Source organism: Agelaius phoeniceus, chromosome 8 (assembly GCF_051311805.1).
Source record: "Agelaius phoeniceus isolate bAgePho1 chromosome 8, bAgePho1.hap1, whole genome shotgun sequence".
Classification (NCBI taxonomy): domain Eukaryota; kingdom Metazoa; phylum Chordata; class Aves; order Passeriformes; family Icteridae; genus Agelaius; species Agelaius phoeniceus.
In genome coordinates, this window is record NC_135272.1 from 8,424,897 (window position 1) to 8,443,438 (window position 18,542).

Genomic DNA, 18,542 nt, shown 5'->3' on the forward strand with positions numbered 1-18,542 from the left:
TTATTAAACCACTATGTAGACACTATCACTGAAGGACTGGAATAATCTGCAAGTGAGACCAAGACAATCCCACAAAAATCCCATTGTTTTTGATACAAGTTCAGTAAGCTGCTTCAAAAAATTTAACTTTTTGAAAATATTTTGGAATCATTCTGTAGACCAGACGTACTTAGAACTTGCTTGCTTTTCACATCATGAAGTGAAAATATTATGAGAACAAACCTTTGGAAATGTTACCATGCTGTACTATTCAAGGCAGAGCACTGTATCCACCAAGGAATTAAGTGCTGCAGCATCTACAGGAATTCTGCCACTTCAGTGACAATGGCAGCTACCTTAAGGCATTAATTAATTCAGCCAGAAAACAGAATTAAAAATAAATGAAATCTCTGTTCTGTGACTCATGCAGGATTTCTAGGTAAAGAAGTTAGACAATTATCATTCATAGCTACTTTTTCATAAAAGCACAAAGCATAATTAAGGAGCACAAACTAATATTTTTGGCCATACCATAATTGGAAGATAACACATCACTGAAGAGGACCTAAAGGTCTGTATTTTATTTCAATTTAAACCTTCACTACAACCCAATATTTTCACAGAAGCTTTTATCCAAGTTCAAGTATCACATTAATTATTTATGGAGTTTTATTCCCTTTCAGTCTCCTGAGTAAAGATAGCTCAATGCAAACTGTTTTGAAGGTGGAGGTATCATGGCAATGCTCCAGTAGCAGTGAGCATAAATAATTTGCCTGAGTCAGAGTTATGGTTGAATAACTGGAAAACTGCACTTGGAGTCTCTTAATGAGAACCAAGATGCAACCCCATACACTTTCAGATTCACTCAACTGTACAGCCCAACATGGTACAAAAATATCAAGAAATAGGCATATTGTGATCTGTGCTCCAGGGACTGAGTGGGCAGTGTGTGTATATACACAAATAAATCTCAATAGGTATAGATATATGTGTGTATATGTAAAGCAGGTACAGCCAAGAAACAAAATAGGTCAAGATTCTTCTGCTCTTACATTCAGGGGACAGTTGGGTAAAGTCAAATAGAACAGAACTTTGTCTAGATTTTCCTTACTTCAGGTATCAGCTAAGTATGTACTTGGACCCAAGGGGCTTCCCAAGATCCTCTCAATTACCAAAGTGAGCAAGGTAATAAGGTCACAACTGTGACAAGGATTTAGTACCCAGACAAGCCCAGCTGGGGCCACTAATTAACCAAGGGCAATTAATGGTAAGGCAGGCTTTGATAACACATTTCTTGTTATACAGAGGAAACCCAGCAAAGCCCTCCTTCCCTGAGGAGCACGGATGCTTCTGCAGTATTGAGTTACCTTCACATATTTTGCATACATCTGTTCATCCAGAGGAAAGCTCTGGACATTCCTCTCATCTCTGGCATGGAAAGTACCTAATTTAATCCATTTGTTTGTTGGATACCTAGAAAGGAAACAATGGAGTCAGGCAATGAAATGCAGGAACTCACTGTTTACAGGTATTTACAGAAGTTACTCCCAGTGCCTTCCCAGAGCAGAAATACATTTTGTTCTTTCCAGCTGCAAGGCAGCAGCGAAGTTCCCAACCCAAAACCTCAGCAGGGCCCTCACACAATGACAGCAATGTGCAAGCCCTTGAAGCACAAAATCCCAGACTTATCCAACCACTGAAATTCTGCCAGTCTGGAGTGAAGCCCCCCCAGATGAACAGGAGAACACAACACCTGGCAGGTTGCATCACTGTAGGCAGGCAGCAGAAAACTGAGCAGAGCAGAGCTAGAACTGCACAACAGAACAAGTGTTCAAAGTCTAACCCCACCTGCTTTAGGCAGCCCAGAAGTAAAGGAGTTTTCCTGATGCCCTTTGAATGCCTGCTCACTCAGACCAGAATTCCCTGCTCACTCCAGAAAGCAGTGGGGGCACAGCACTGCCTAAATCCTCCTAAAGCAGCCTCTAAGCAGCCACCTGGCTAACCTGCAGCACTCTCACCCCTTCCAACTTCTCAATGGTGAACTACTCTCCCTTTCTTTTTGTATAATCTGTGGGGTTTTGGACATGGTTCAGCATTGAAGACAGCTCAAACCAAGTGAAAATGGTCTGAATGACAAGGGAGGGGAGAGCCCACGACCTCAGTAGCATTTTATTAAGGAATTTTATAATCTGCCACCCACTACCCAGCTACTGTATCAATTCTGCTCCTCAACAAATTTTTCCTTTTCATTTTTAAGGTGGCACAGGAAAAAAAACCTGCTAGCAATTGACAATAGACACAAAGAAAAACCATGTGACTTCACATTACATTACAGTTTGCATAATAACAAACATACAGAGATCCTGCTTCATAAAGCCTTGCATCTAGTACTTAGTTCATTTTTTCATTCAGAAGGATGAGTTTAGGTAACATACCTGTCACTAATTGACACCAGAAAGTCCTTTGGAGTGGAAGAGAATAATTCATGATTTGCAATGTCAAACTGCTTTACTTGCACTGGTTCACAGAGCTCAACAACAAACCTTAAAGAAAAAAAGGAAGTATTTTTTTAAGAAAAGACTTCTCCTTCTGCAGTTACAATCTTCAGCCCTTCCCCTCATCATCACATCCTTCACTGGGTGTAAGGAGGACACTATAAAAATGCTGTACCATTAGAATCACTGGTGGTGTTTTTCTGAGCATCACCTTAAATAACTCCTGGCAGCACCTGCAGCTACAAGAGCTTCATCCATCTTGTACTCAAAGGGATCAAATCACAGAACTAAAAACTAAGGACAACAAACAATTTAAATCACACTGAAGTGCCAATTAATGTATGGTAAATTCTGTTCACCTGTCCTACAATTATTTGACAGTCAGGGAAAGAAACCAAGAATCTTTATTTGAATGCTCAAGTGCCTTATCTGCCATAAGATAATTATGCAAAACTTACACATATTAAGATATATAAAAATATCACCTTAATATTACTTGTCAATACCAGAGCTGGATTTCTATGAAGACATAATTTATTATCTTGTGCTAATTCTGCCAGAGTTCCTCACACACCCATTCCAAGAAGCAACACATCAAGGTCAAGTCAGTCCCACTGCAATGGAAAACTGTCACCACTCCTGCCACAAATGTGAACCTCAGGAACCTACCAGATTTTAGTACTGCAAGGATTGAGCATATAAAGGTCCATGTTTTCCATCAAAATAGCTGAAGTGCTCTGTAGAAAGAAAAGAATTTGTATTTTAAATTGCATGGTAGATACCAACAGCATCAAGGATTTTCCCCTCTTTCCAGCAATAAATTGGAAATTAGGTTTGTAGACTAGTTTCAACAACACTCTGAGCAAGACAATTATCCAGGACACAGCAGGCCATACTTTGGGGTAATCATGGATTATTTACTGTGGTGAGCTCTTTAATGTAACTCTGTTCAGTTTCTGTAGGAAGTAGACTCTGCTCCCATTTTCTGAATTCACTTAAAAAGACATCAAGTTCTATAGCAATCCCTCTTAAAAAAAGCACTGACCATTGTTTACATCCTATTTTTATTAATCAAAATCCCAATAAATTCAAACACAGAACAACAACTTCACAAACCAGTGCTCAGTTTTAAGTGTACTTTGTTGCATAACAGTACACTAAAAACTGAACACTAATAATTAATAAATGCTTACCTTTGCCTCTGGATTTGCTGCCAAAATTTTGGCACCACACTCTACAGAGGCGTAGTTATTCCTGTTTTTCTGGACCTTTTTAGTGGAATGCTGCCCACCAACAGCAGAAGGGTGCATTGACTGACCTAGGAACAAGAAAATATTGCTACTATAACAAACCACACAAACAAGCAGTATTTGCACTGTCAGGGAACTTCTGCTCACTGCTTTTATATAATGAAGGCTATTAATTACATAGTTCTAGCAGAAAAATGAAGTTCCAGGCTGCATTCCAAATGGAGACAGTCCTGCTATTCAGCTCTGCCAGGAGATGACAGTGCTCTGGATTTAGACCAAACTAATGAATCCTGAACTTACTCTTTTCTTTCTCCACTTCCATGACTTTCTTCTTCCATTCATCAAATGTTGGAATGTCTCCAGGGTCCTTTGGAGTTATTACTGATGTAGGGTCAATTTCTCCTGTCTTCTTAAAGTCTTTCTGCAAAAGAAAGAACCACTGCTTGTGAATATTTTTCAGGACCAACAATGAAAACAAAGATGAACTTGAAAAAACAAAGCATGCTCTGATCAAGTCAAGGGCAGACACATCATTTGCACCCATGTTAACAACTTAGAGCCAATGTAAGCAAGATTATAAGCCAGAAAAAACAAGTGATGATTTTCTCTCAGAATTACAGATTATTTCACTGACATACTGCAATTTTTGTGGCTAAGCTAATATATTTTAAATAAAATGTCAGCCTTCTTCTCCAACACCTGCATTTTCTTCCCAAGTTTTGCTTTTCCTCTTCCTAATGAAGAAAGCTTTCCCTGTAGCAAAAATCTTTAAACATCAGTGCTTGTCATGACAGAATTCCAGAGGTTCTCTGGGATTTCTGAACCTCTCAGAGACAGCAGAATGATTAAACATGAAAGGAACCATTTTAAGTATCTCAGAAATAATGTTTTGGACTTGCGTGACAAAGCAAAAATCCTGTCAACTAAACTGTACATTATTCCATTTCAAGTTTTCATTTCTCCTTTACACAAACATATTCAGCACACCACCACATGAGTGAACATTTTTTGGTAGACATTTCAAGTGTAGAGGTTATTTTGTGGACAATATTTTAGAGGTAGTTGCCAAGTGACAGTTTAAACATGGTCCTAAAGCAGCAAAAAATGGTATTGCCATGGCCTTAGTCATTCTGATTTTAAAAAGAGTTAATTATTAAAAAACAGAAGCTTTAGGAAGTACTTCACAACCAGAGCATGAAAAAAGCCATGCAGTTAGAAGGCCTGGCCAGCTACATATCCCCTTGTAACAAGGGCCAAGTGATACTTCTGGGACAGAATAAAAGCACACCACATATTTTACCATAAAAACAGAGGGCATTACTCCTGTGTGTACTGAGGGGATACCAACTTACCTCCCTTTTTAGGTTCTCTGAAGCATTAAGAGCAGATTTTTGCTCATCTGCCCCCTTTTCAGCTGCTGAAACTTTGGACTCAAACTCAGATTTTGTCTTCTTTCCCTTGCCATGTGAAGATGATATGTTCTCTATATGTTGGCCTGCAAGGCTGGAAGTTGAAGGAGTGTCAGGATCTGTAACATGGTCTCCACATGCAGTATCACACTCACACAAGTACACAGATAAGCAAGCACATGCAAATATTTGTTGCAAAGCCAGCACAAGAGAACAACTCCCTTTGAAGTATTCAGAGCCACACACAACCTGCTTGGATACTCACCTCTCTGGTGGACTGACAAAAGAGGAAGGCTCACTCTGAGGGTCAGCCTCAAGTGTCCCACCAATATCACAGTCAGGTTCTGACTGCTCAGCTTCACTAGAGCTGACTACAGGGATATCAGCACGGGAATTCTCTATTGCACTGAAGGGAAACAAACAACAGCCTTTTTTAGCCTTCTGATAATACAAGGAACCCTGGCAATCAACCACAAAGATAAGTGAAAGGTTTAATACAGCAACAGTCTGACAGAAATAATTAAGAAAAGAAGAATGAAGCACACTGTACTTGTGGAAGTGCATTCTCAGCCGTACCCATGAAAGAACAGAATTTCCTTTTCCAGCCTGTTTGTCCCAGAAAGGAACTCAAAAGAGGCTTCTCATCTCCCAGTACTCTCATCCAACATCCAAACACTGCACTGGGTAATTCTTCCCAGCACCACTACAAGCTAACAACATCTTCACAGTTACCTGGCTGCCAGCAATTTTCTTTTCCCTTTCAACAAAAGAAGCAAACAAGAGACTGAGTTCCCTCACTAAAAGCTCCTCATGCTCCCAAGTCAAGAGGCAGCAGTGAGAACAGAACTTGGCTAAAACTAGAGGAGAATAGGGGGGAGAAAAGCAGAGCCAGCCTTTCTACTCATGTATATCTCTTTTTTTGCTGGTGCAATAAAAATCAGGTAGCCCAGCAGACCATGATCCCAGCTGTACCAACAGCCCAAACCAGCTCATCTGCCACTGCTTCACCTCCTGGCTCCCAGAAAGGCTGAGCACAGCTCATCAGACAAACCCTGAGACACAAATCCAACAGAAAACCTCCCTCTGCTCTTCAGGAATGATGGGATGGGCAAAGAGTGACTTTGAGGTGCTAACTTCTGACTGTCCTCTCCTCTCCAGCACAGGGATGACTCCCATGCTGATCAGCCCACAGCCAGGTCTAAGGAAAGGCTTTACTCTGCATTCTAAATTTCCACATAAGCTTTCTTTAATGGAAGCAGCAAACTAGGTTAATCCAGTATCATGACAGAGCTGCCAAAACACAAACAGCACATCAGCAACTTCAAAGGGGATCTTTTTGGTTCCCTGACTGCTACAATTATCAACAGAAGCAGCTGCAACCAACCCAGGGAGACAATTTTAGTACCTTTCATATGATAAATTTCCTGTGGTATAAAACAAAAAACTCCTAGGTATTCCAAGACTTTTTGCTATGTAGCAAAATCTAACAAACATCATGAATACAAGAATTTATTAGCAATAAACAGAGAGTATTTACCCTGCATGTCCCAAAATGCCTCCATCTGAGATGCACAGTGTTTGGCTCTGCCTGCAACTCTTTACTGACTAAATAATGCTGACCACTACACAAAACTGAAAAGCTGCACATATTCTCCATTTCAGTGGGTAGGTGACTGTATGAATAATTATCAACTGAATAAAATATGGGACAAGAATTAACTTAAAAATTCCTTGTTCTCAGGGTGTACCTGACTGGCCTCAAGTAACTAATTTTGGCAGAAGGTGAGTCTAAAAGCTGTGGTGCTCCCTCTCCTTTGAGTACCTTGATTTGCCTTAATTTTAAAATGCATTATGAAGCTCACTTTGCACAGCATGTTCCTCACTTCCAGACAAAAAGAGTTCAGATTATTTTTCAGTATTTTTTCCTCAGATTAGACTGAGGTAGAAAAGTTACACTCAGTGCTGTTCTAAAAAAAGATTCACTACAAAGTAAAACTTGTTTGGGATAAAATTCCTTCCAAACTATTTTGACTAAGAGGTTCTGCTGAAATATTAGACCAGTAACACCTGAGAGAGGTGGACTCGGTTACACTGTCAGGAATCAGCGTCTAAACCAGCAAAAGGTAAAAAATGTCTGAAGGTAACAAATGCAACTGTGTCTTTTTAAAGACCTTGTTTGAGTATGGAGCTGGACCACAGCTGGTTTGGATATTCATCTGTTCAGTAAGAGACCACCTGTGAGTACTGAGAGCTGAAGTGCAGTTGGAAATAATGGATAAACATTATTTTTTTTTAGCTTCTCTGCTACACCAGGTCTGCCCTTTCTTCCTGTAAATGGCACTGGTGTCCCAACACCACTGCCCAGCATGAACTCCTCCATCAGGTGCTCCAAACCAAGTTTCTATTTTCATTTGTTTCACAGCTCAAGTCTTTGGAGTTCAGCACTCCAGTATTCCCCAGCTGTGACAGCCAGACAATTTCCAACAATTACCAGACACCAAGCTGAATGTTTCAAAGGAAATAACATCCTGTCTCCTTCTAGGACCTGACAACAGTAGAGCTTACAACACATTACACAAATAAATCAGTGGAGTAGTCAAAAAAAAAAGCTATAAAAAGAACAGGCTGAAGCTGCATTCCAGTTTTTCCTTATAAAAACTGCAAATTTTGGAAGGCTTCCAATTAAAGACACTGATGAAATACCAAAATGTGTTTAAGTGTTAGCCCTGGCAAACTAGGCAAGATCAGCCAGCAAACAAAATTTCCATACCTTTTCTATGGTAAAGAAATGAAATTTGGTAAAGCAGAAAAACTAAAATCTTAAAAAACCGAAAACACCAAAGACACATCTACTTCATTTTCACTATGTTCAATTTTTATCAAGCAAAATACTTCATCTTCATCACCAGTCAGAACAACATTACTTCCCTTAGCACACACCCAAAAGCCCAACAGGACTTTGTGAACATCCTTGGAAGATCACACACGAATTTCCATACTACAGTTCACATTTACAGCACAACATCCCACAAAAGGGAAACAAAACAAAGTTCATGGACTCCAGAAAGGTGCCTGCAGCAGAGGCAGCTCTGCAATACACTACTGAGCACTAGAACTGAACTGCCTTGACTGCATTTATATGACAATTTGCTATTTTGTCAGAAGTCTTCTAATATCAGAAGTTAAGACTCTCTGTTTTTAAGTCCCAAGATAAAATTCTGCAGAGCTCCTCCTTAACTGAAGGCAGAGGCCACTGCTGAAGCAGCCTCAGTGCTTGTTGACACAGATGTGAAAGCACATTTGTGAAGGGCAGAAATGCTAATGGTAAAGCCCTGAGGGCTTTTCTAGTACAGATTATCTAAGCATGCTGGCTTAGAAACTGCTCATGGCAATGGTGTCCCCCTCGTGCAGGGGCACAACTCTTCATCCACACACTGAGGAAATGGTGGCACGCTCCCTGAGCACTGACATGTCACTGACAGATTTTATGAAAAATCCCTTTGCCAGGATCTTTTCTTCTGAGAAGCTGAGAAGCTTCAGCTTCTCCATGTTTTGCTACTTTGGAATGTGATTTGGAGAATTGTTTACCCAGCATGTGAATTGTTTTTAATTAATGGCCAATCACAGCCAGCTGTGTCAGACTCTGAGTCTGTCACAAGATTTTATTACCATTCCTTTCTAGCTTTCTGATGTATCCCTCCTTTCTCTTTCTTTAGTATAGTTTTAGTATATCATTTTAAAAAACATAATATAATATCAGAAAATAATAAATCAGCCTTCTGAAACATGGAGTCAAGATTCTCATCTCTTCCCTTGTCCTGGGGACCCACAAACACCACCACACTGACACCATAAACCAGCAAAACAACTGTGGGGAGCAATCCCATCTTATCCCTACTACACATCTTAACAAGAGCAGAGTGAGATTCTCTCAAAGACCAAAAGAACAAAATTGCAAGAGCTTACTCAGGCTGTGAGACTGGAGGTATCTCTGAGGTAGGTGAACTGGAAGTGTTTTCAGTGCTTGGAACTATGCTGGAGGAAGCTTCATTTACATCTACTGAAGGTGGACTCACAACTTCAGGCTGGCTTGTTTCACTTATTTCTGTTGTCTGTAAAAACATTCCAGGTGAATATACATTTTTCAACACCTGAGTAAGAAAAGCATTCCCACAGTAACATCTAACATGGAGTTCTAACAGTTTGCATTTCTGTCAGAAATTAATATTCTTTCTTCCTAGACCTGGGTGTTATTCTGTGCTACTCTGGGACAGTTGCAATAATCATGTAAAAATATCAACTGGAGCAGGCCTGTGCAACAGCTTCCTCAATGATGCATTCCTACAGAGACTGCCATGAGAAAAGCAGTTTGAATATTGCAGCAACCAAAAGAAACAGTTCTATTTGCATGTTCCATTACAATTAAATTTACTGTTTTCATCCTAAACTAAATTTTAGAGAAGAAGGCTTTTAATTTCATCACTCCAACAGAGGTCCAAAATTATTTAAAGCCTATTCCATGCTGTAAGTGAACAAAGAGATAAATCACTTTTCACTTTTGAGTGTTTAGTAGTCTTGACTCTCATTTATTCTAGGTCTTCAGTTGTCATAAGCACACTCAAAATAAGGCTTTGTAAATCTGAAAGAGCAGATAACCACTGAAATAGGTCAGGTTAACTTCTGCAGCAAAAAGAAATAATATTGTACAAAAATTGCTTGTCAATACCTACATCACTCTATGTCATCTCACTAAACATGAAGGGGTCAGGACTTTTTAACACATTTAAACACCCAAACCATGAAATAAATATTCTGAAGTATGTCCTGCATATGATATTTTGTAAACTACAAAACAAAAATATGCACTCAAATAAATAATCTTTAACAGTTGGTTTGTAACATTTAACACCAAGCACAGACTTTACAGTATCAATGGCACAGAGCTGAAATACAACCCTTTTCCCATTTTAACAAAGGAAATGAAAGTGATAGAAGCCATGAAGGATCAAAGCTAAAATGGACTGCTATAATCTCCAAGCCTGATCTACATAAAAGACCTCAGAGAAAAGACTTTTTATGTTTTATTTATAAATAGACATCCATACCTACAATATCCAATTTTAATTTATCTTGGAAAGTTTTTAGTCAGTACCTCCAAATACTAAATTACTCATTATTTATGCACATGGGAAATGCAAGGTCTGTTAGCTCACACATTTTCTCTTTTACTGGAAACATGAGTCTGACAGCAACCCAGTGAACAGGTGAAATGTGAGAGATGGTTACTATGAACTTTAGATAACCAAAGTGAAAGACTGAAATCCAAGAAGCATTTGAAGACTGTATGAAGAGAGTGAATGAAACAAAAGCCTTGCCTGGTGAGATTTTGTCAAGTCATGGAGCAGCTCTTCCATGGAGTAACTCCGTGTGCTGGAGTCCTCGGGCTCCAGGCTGGGAGCAGCCTCTTCCCCCTGGGAGAATGAAGGTGGAACATCAGTCAGTCTGCAGGCACAGCTCCACGCTCACAACAGCAGCACTTCTTTCACCAGCAGAACATCAAAAACTAAACTACATTGACCTTCAGAACTGCTGCCCACCCGTATTTCAAATCTCATCTGCACAAAGACTACAGCAAGTTAAAATGATTCAATTAAATCTTCCCTGGAAAGATCATTTTAGCACTGTCTTAATTCAGTTTGTTTGCTGAGGAGATTTCCTCATTCTTCTATGACTTCCTGTCACTGACACATTTTATGGAAAATCCTTTCCTTAGGATTTTTTCTCCTGAGAAGCTGAGAGGCCTCAGGAACAAAATGTAACCAATGGTTATCTGCTGCTGTGGAATGCAACAGGTGCATCTGGGATTGGGCTCATGTGGTTGTTTCTAATTAATGGCCAATCACAGCCCAGCTGGCTCAGACTCTCTGTCCGACACACAAGCTTTTGTTATCATTCCTTTTCTATTCTTAGCCAGCCTTCTGATGAATTCCTTTCTTCTACTCTTTTAGTATAGTTTTAATATACTATATATCATAAAATAATAAATCAAGCCTTGTGAAACATGGAGTCAGATCCTCATCTCTTCCCTCATCCTTGGACCCCTGCAAACACCATCACAACTTCCCATGTTGACAAACTCTCCCCTATCTCCCTGCTGCCCAAAAGAGGAGAAAAAGAAAATTCCAAGCTGACTTGCATCAGACAACCATCAGAAAATAACACGTGGCACATTTCAGTTGTAGCAGCCTTATCAGCAGAACTACAGTAATTACACAAATCTGCCAGAACCTTGTAAAACAACCTTTTCTTCTACAGCTAAAAATTCACCATCAACAGCAGGGAATTCACAAAATAAAATGTATCAGCACTTGAGGGGAAAAAAGTTTTAACCCCACCAGACTAAAAGCAGCAAGAATTTACACTTGCCCTTCAAACATTAAGTCATGACTACAAAATATGCAAGCTGGTTTTGAGCAATACTTTAAAATACAGCAAGAAATGTGGTAGAAATTTATACCCATTTTGTTTTATAAGGGCTACCTAAAACCCCATGGCCAAATACTGGAGGTGCCAGTGTTCAGACCCAAAATGGGCTGCTGTGCTATACAACACTCCATGATATTAATTTGAGAGAATTAAGCATCCACTGAAGTGCAGGAGCTACAAATCTGAGCTGACAAACCTTAGAGACAACTGAGCAACATTTTCCCCCAAATAACTATTAACTCACATCCCAGTCCCTAAGATGAAATAGCATCAATGGCTGAAGAGACAACTGATCTAAGGCAAGCTGATCAAGGTTGCAGAACTGCTCCTCTGGAGCAGGACAGCTCCAGCAGCCTCATCAGGAGAAACAGACACTTGCTTAAGATTTCTCACCCACCCTAGAGATCTTCTTTAATGAGTCTAACAGTGTAACATCAGTTTTCACATCTTTGGGTTTAAGTTCAGAAATCTGCTTACCTATGCATCCACACTAACAGAATGAAAGGAAGAATGTGGCAGAGTAGGAAATCATTTACCAGTGGCTTCCCAGTCTCAAAGCTTACTTAATCTTTCCAGTATTATTGCATCAGACATTAAATTCAAGCAGAACTTCTTTTTAGGCAGCCTGAGGAACAGGAATGCTATTTGGCTGCACAAGCTGGCAAAAAAATAGAGCTACCCTAGTTGGTGCAATGCTTAAGAAACCTACAATATTTAAAGGGATTTTTTATGGTCAGGCAGCTCTCCACTTGAGCCAGCCAGACTGCTCCACACACATTTTCCAAGTTTATTGTGGCATATAAAAGCTTTTTTGGAATGAGGACTGTGATTAACACTACTACAGATTGCTGGAGGAAATAGGAAACCCAACATATCAATACTACCCATGTTTAGAACAGGACTGATTCTGTACCTGGGTAAATAAATAAATGAATGAAATCATCATGATTTTCTTACTCAACAGCTTGGGAATTCACTATGCAATGCAAGATGCAGAAACTTGCCATGAGTTAATCAGGGTGGGACAATTACACTCAATTAACCTAAAGTGCTGAGTAAAGTAAAAATGAAAGGAACCACAGCTAATTTATTATACTTTTCAGAAACACATTTTAGCCCTCTTAATTTTTATTGAACAGAAGGAATGCAAAGTGATAAATACTGACTTGAACCAATTAATCTTAAATCTTCTCTTTAGGATAACAATCATCTGTGGCCTAGACTTACCCAGCCCATCCCCTCCCATTCTGGCTCTACAGAGTCCCACACTTGCCCAGTGCCCACTTCTAACATCTGGCCCCCAAATTTAAAAAAAACCAAGCATCAGTAGCTTTACTATTCATTCCTTCTCTTGCCCCAAACTATCCACCTGAATTGTTGCATGACTGCAAGAAATGAAGTAAAGGAGAGTAAAACCATGGGAAGATATCACTGCTCAAACAAGTGAGTACATTAAACATTCTAGCCTTGAACAGCCTATGAAGAATCTTATTTTACAGTTTAATATTTAGTCAGAGTGAGTAATTAGCATGATGTATCCAGCATACCTTTTCCTGGACATTTTCATCCTCGCTGGCCAGGGCACAAGCATCACCTGAAGCATACTGCACTGCTGATGAGAGAGTGTCTTTACAAAAGACATTCCAAACAGGAAGCCTATAAAAAAAGGTCAAAAAGCTTTATTTAAAATGAAATTTTAGAATTCCCTCACATTGTCTCCCTCAATCTTCTTCAGCTATTCCCATGAGGCATCTAAAAAATACATGTACAGGTCATGGATACTCATTCATAAAATCCATTTGAGGATTCACTAGAAGTAGTTAGCAACAGAAAACACCACAAATTTACTGCTTCCAAAAGAAAAAAAGTATCACCAAACCAGATCCTGGAGTGTCACCACATCAGAAAGTGAAAGCTGGCACAAATTAGCTAAGTTACAGCAAGTTAGGAACAACTTGAATCAACATCCTTTGACACAAAGCAATGAGATATTTTTAGCAATCATTATTACTAAGCAAAAATTTAAGTCACAGACTAAAAAGCAAAATCTCCTTAATCCCCTGTACAGAGCCTACCTGAGAAGGTTTTGTATAGTCAACATCACCAAGCACATTGAAGAAAATTAGAGAAAATAAGTACACTAAAAAAAAGCCCCAGGCAAAACCTCCCATGAGATTTGTTTTGTACTTTTTTCCAACAGTTTTAGTTGTCACCAGAAATGGATTTATTTCTGCAGAAAAGCAGCCATTCCCTCTATAAACACTGGTACCAGAAGGCATCTTTTCTTTCTCATCATACACGGTCCCTTCACACCCTAGGGAGCACCTGCACAGTGAACCACAGGCTTGGAGGCACAAAGGTTTCCATGCTGATTTTAACCAAGGCCAGCAGAACACGGAGCAAACTGAGCTTTTATGGAGTCTTCATGCTGGAACACCAGCAAGCCAGCACTTTAAACACAAACATTTTCCATCCAGGAAATGCTGTTTACATAACAATCAGGTGATTGGAATGAGCTCCTGTGAACAAACACAAACATCACCCTGAAAACAAGAGCCACCTTCTCCTCAGAGGAGAGACAGGGCTCTAGCACAGAACAACCTGCATGCAGCAACTCTGTGACAATGGCTTTGAGAAAGGAAACTGCCTTAACATTAATCATAACAGTAAGATTATTAGTAGGTCATTATTCACTTACACAACTGGGATCACTACTGCTTGGAATTTGAATTACCAGCTTTCTTCAAACTTGAATATCAACTTTATTGGGAAGCCTGTGCAGTGTAGACTCCTCCACTAAGAAGGAACCCATGAAACAACAGACCACAAACAAGTATTCAAAATTTAAGTTTCATGCATATACATATATATATATATAATATATTTTTTCATTGGCTCTCTCCACAGAAGAGACAGTGAACAAGGAACTTGTGGAATCTGACATATTATAGAGATGAGCAAGTCAGGTTCTCCACCTCTGTCTCAGCCCCAAAGCACCTCAGTAATTTCTCTTCTTTTTGAGGTAGCATCTTTCTTCTATACTAAATGTAAGCCTTCAAATCAGGCAGAAGCAGCTGCAGTTGATGGAAAATAAAGAACTGAATGTAAGGTATGAAAACATAATACCACGTATTATAGCAGGTACAAAGTCACATCTCAGTTGAGAATTAGGCATAAGCTTCTCACACAAATTCCCAAGTTACCTGTTAGTATTGAGTTTTCCATCAAACCTCTGTCCTACCCTATGCACAGGAGGCTCATTGCAGAGCATGAATGAAATGTTACCAGATTTCTATGGCCTTATTACCTAGCTCTCACTTGGAAAAAATTAGTTATGCAAATACTTTGAGTCATTTCTATTTCTGAAAAGGGGTTTCAATCATTTCATGGTGAAATTCCCAAGCTCTTAGCTCCAGTACATCTCTTCAGAGATATAAGGACTCCCTGGTACTTCATAAAAATACACCAGAAACATCAAATATTACAGAGCATCATCCCACTCCTTCATTACTCAGGCACAGGCACTTGTTTCCCATTTCACTTCCACTCTGGGGGGCACCTTGGGTGAGCTGCACAGAACAGCAGTAACTCCTTGGGGGCAGAAAAGGAAACATTTCAATGGCTGTGAATTGGCATTTTAAAACACAAAGGTCTACCCTCAAAAATGCACGAGTAACTGCTTTAGCACAAAAAGCACAGAAGGCATAGATTTCTTACCTTAATCTGTTGAGAGATTTCATGCAAGAAATCAGGCATTATCAGGTCACAAACACAGATTTTAGAAGAATGCAGACTGGCAGCTCAGATTTAAGTTACTCTGACATGATCTGTGTCCAATGTCTGTCTTACTTATTTTGCAAAATTCTTCTTGGTCTACTCCCCAACTCCAACAAGATGCCTCAAGTCTCCCAAAAGCCCTCCAAGCTAGGGAGGGGACTGAGAGCTCATTTTGTGTGTGTGCATGCACCCACAGGAAAGCCTGATCCCTTCCTGCAGCAGAGCATGCAGCTCTCAGGATGCATCACTCATCAGACAGAGCACTCAGAACACAGAACCACGAGACACCAGCCAGTCTGGGAGAAGTCAAGTTAATAACCTTAGCAACACCACCAGCAGTAGTTTTCTTCTTCTGACTTCTAACATTTTGCATATTAATTCAACAGGCTTCTTTAGCTGAAAGGATAGAGCTCACAATAAAAATAACCATTTAAAAAAATCAACAAGGAAACCAAGAGTTAATTTACAGAGAGCAAAATTCCCCTTGAGTTTAACTGACTTGCAGGGTACACCCAGTGAAGTACAGCACATGCTGATCTGTCTTTCTCTGCCTTGTGACCCAGGAGTGGGATGTGAATGCTGACTCAGAACTGAGCAGACCTAATGCCCCAATGAGATCAGTCCCCAGAGACACTGTCTCAGGTACAAGGTAGATCTTCAGATGAAGAGATTGTTCCAAACACATAACCCACAGCTGCTGACTTACGTGGATGCTGAAGTTCTCAATAGTTCCATTTTTGTAGGCATGACTCAAAACACCACCTGCTATTAAATCTCATCAAGAACAAAGGAGCTTAAGCATGACTCTTTGTCCTATCATTAATGCAGTTTAAAAGCTATTTTCTCTAACAGCACCACGAACTTTCCAGCTTCATGTGCACAAACCCAAAAGAAAGGCTACAAGCTCAGACAAAGCAGCAGGGGTGGGTGGGGGAATCTTGACTCTTCTCAGGGCAGGCTCATACTGTGGTTGCCCACTGAAGCAGAAAGGCTGCTCAGCCCTATCTGGATGGTTCACTACACTCACTGCTGCACAAATTGCCCATGCCCTGCTGATGAACGTTCTGCTTTTGAAAAGGAACACACTGAAATTCAAAAGGGCAGGTGGCTTTGAAATTGCAGTGTAGTTTCATGTGAAAGACCATCCACTTCTGATTTGGCTGAAACTCTTCAGGTAATTGTGACTAAGGCTGCAGAAAACTACCAGAGATAGTGAAGCTATGGATAACTGTTCTAACAGGCATAAAAATCAAGTAGAAAACAAAGAACTGGAAAGAAAAACTAATCATACAACTTACAGCTAAAAAAAAATTCAAAATATGAAGGTAAGAGGAGTTTTTCCACAATTTGATCAGAGAGAAAGAGCTTGAGCTTCCCTTTCCAAAGACTTCATCCAACACTGACACGCAGCTTCAGTTCAAACACATCTGTCCCCAAAATTATTAATTTCATAGATTCTCCAAAAGCAGGACCTATTTCTGGACACTGGAGAGTGAAGCAGTTCAGAACAGTTTACATTTGGCACCTGCAAGACAGAGGAATTTGAAGCAAAGGGAAAAGAAAAGGAATTTATCACCAGTGCACCAATTCCAAGGCCTCCATGCAGGGTAAGCACTGACAGATCCCAGAGGGCTGTGTTACCAATAGTGCAGCTGTGCCAGTGCGCTAAGAGGGGAAAGAAGATGTCACTGTCCCTGCCAGGGCACAATTCCCTACCCAAAACATTCACAGATCACTTCAGAGAGGCCTGTGCAAGAGGAGGGGCTGGAGCCAGCAGAGCAGGCCTGTGAGTGCTGCTTGCTGAAGATCACCTTCATTACAGAGCAACTGACTTCAGATCAACGAGCCTGAAAGGGCAAGGAAAGCAGCAAAACCCAACACCTCTTGTTGTGAGCAAGTCCTACAGGTCTGGGACTGCTTTCACCAGCTAACTGACAAAGAGTTTGAAAAAGGCTCTGCAGGAATGAGGAGCTCAGCAGATCCACAACCAAGCTCTGCAGTCAGCAGCAACCTGCCTGGCAGCCTCTGGCAGCACAGGAAAAACAGCAAGGGCAGGGAACCCTCCTCTCTCCCCAGCAACTTCATGGAATCAATCCTTCCCTCCCAACAGTTCAGCCAGAGGGACTTGTACTTGAGAGCCTGCAGAACAAAGTAAATGTCATGGAAAATGAAGATCAGGACATTATTCTAACCAGCCACAGGAGAAAAGCCACTTGCAAGACACTGAAGTGCTGCAGCACAACCTCCCCAGACACAACACTCATTTCTGCAGGTGAAGTGGAAATACATCTTGATAAATGCAAAGAAGAATCATTAATCTTCTTCAATACAAGTAAGAAAACCCCAAAGAAAACAACACCATTCATTTAGAAGCCATTTATTCCCACAGAAGAGCAGCATGTGTTACTAAGATAATTTTGAACTTTATGATGGACCTTTAAGGGAGGAAAAAGCTGAAAACTACAAGTACAAATCTAGACTAAGCATCACTGGTATCACCTCACTTCCTACCACTAACTCAATTCACATGCTCAAAAAAACCCAAGCCCAAAATAGCTGAAATTGGAGCTTTTTTGCAAATTCTTTACCAATCTGTGGTATTTTGCAATTAAGTTTTTAATAGCTTGCCCACACTTTGCAAAGAATGTGCTCTCCAAACAGTTATTTCACTTACTCAGAGGAGCCAAACACAAAGATACTTCTGACCATACTGCATTTCATAGCTGCATACAATGAGATTCCAACCTTTGGTTTCAAATAGGGCTTTCAGTATTTTATATACCATCAGCATGCACAGCTTGCAAAAGGAGGTTCCAGGAGCACCAGATACTTTATCAGATTGAACTGATTTACTGCATCCCCCCTTGAGCCACACAGGAATCTGCACCCTCTGCTCTGATCTGGAGATTATGGAGACATTCCACTAAGTCCTGAGGGGGGAAGAAAGTCAGCTCTGAGCCAAGGAATGCTCAGATATCCAACCCAAAAAGACACAGTGGAACACAATATTTGCTCTTGACTGTCCACTGCTCTCCCAGGTTAAACAACAGAGACCAACTTCATTCCTTGCTTGCAGTGCTCCCAGGGTTACTCCCATTCCCTCCTGGAAAAGGCTGCTGAGATAACAGCACCTTCACAGGGCTCTG

The 18,542-nt window shown here is 40.3% G+C and overlaps 1 protein-coding gene across 5 annotated transcripts in view; it reads right to left on the reverse strand.

The window, feature by feature from the left end:
* SUCO (SUN domain containing ossification factor) overlaps positions 1-18,542 on the reverse strand; it is a 39,864-nt gene that overhangs the window by 15,341 nt on the left and 5,981 nt on the right. For 4 of the 5 annotated variants that reach the window (XM_054637911.2, XM_077181926.1, XM_054637910.2 and 1 more), the window contains exons 2-11: positions 13,167-13,275; positions 10,509-10,604; positions 9,100-9,245; positions 5,399-5,539; positions 5,077-5,227; positions 4,025-4,145; positions 3,668-3,792; positions 3,144-3,211; positions 2,415-2,522; positions 1,347-1,452 (exon numbers count right to left, since the gene is read on the reverse strand). In XM_054637911.2, the coding sequence (XP_054493886.2) occupies positions 1,347-1,452; positions 2,415-2,522; positions 3,144-3,211; positions 3,668-3,792; positions 4,025-4,145; positions 5,077-5,227; positions 5,399-5,539; positions 9,100-9,245; positions 10,509-10,604; positions 13,167-13,275 (1,171 nt within the window). The remainder of the gene's footprint in view (positions 1-1,346; positions 1,453-2,414; positions 2,523-3,143; positions 3,212-3,667; positions 3,793-4,024; positions 4,146-5,076; positions 5,228-5,398; positions 5,540-9,099; positions 9,246-10,508; positions 10,605-13,166; positions 13,276-18,542) is intronic. The other variant, XM_054637916.2, reaches the window with a different exon arrangement.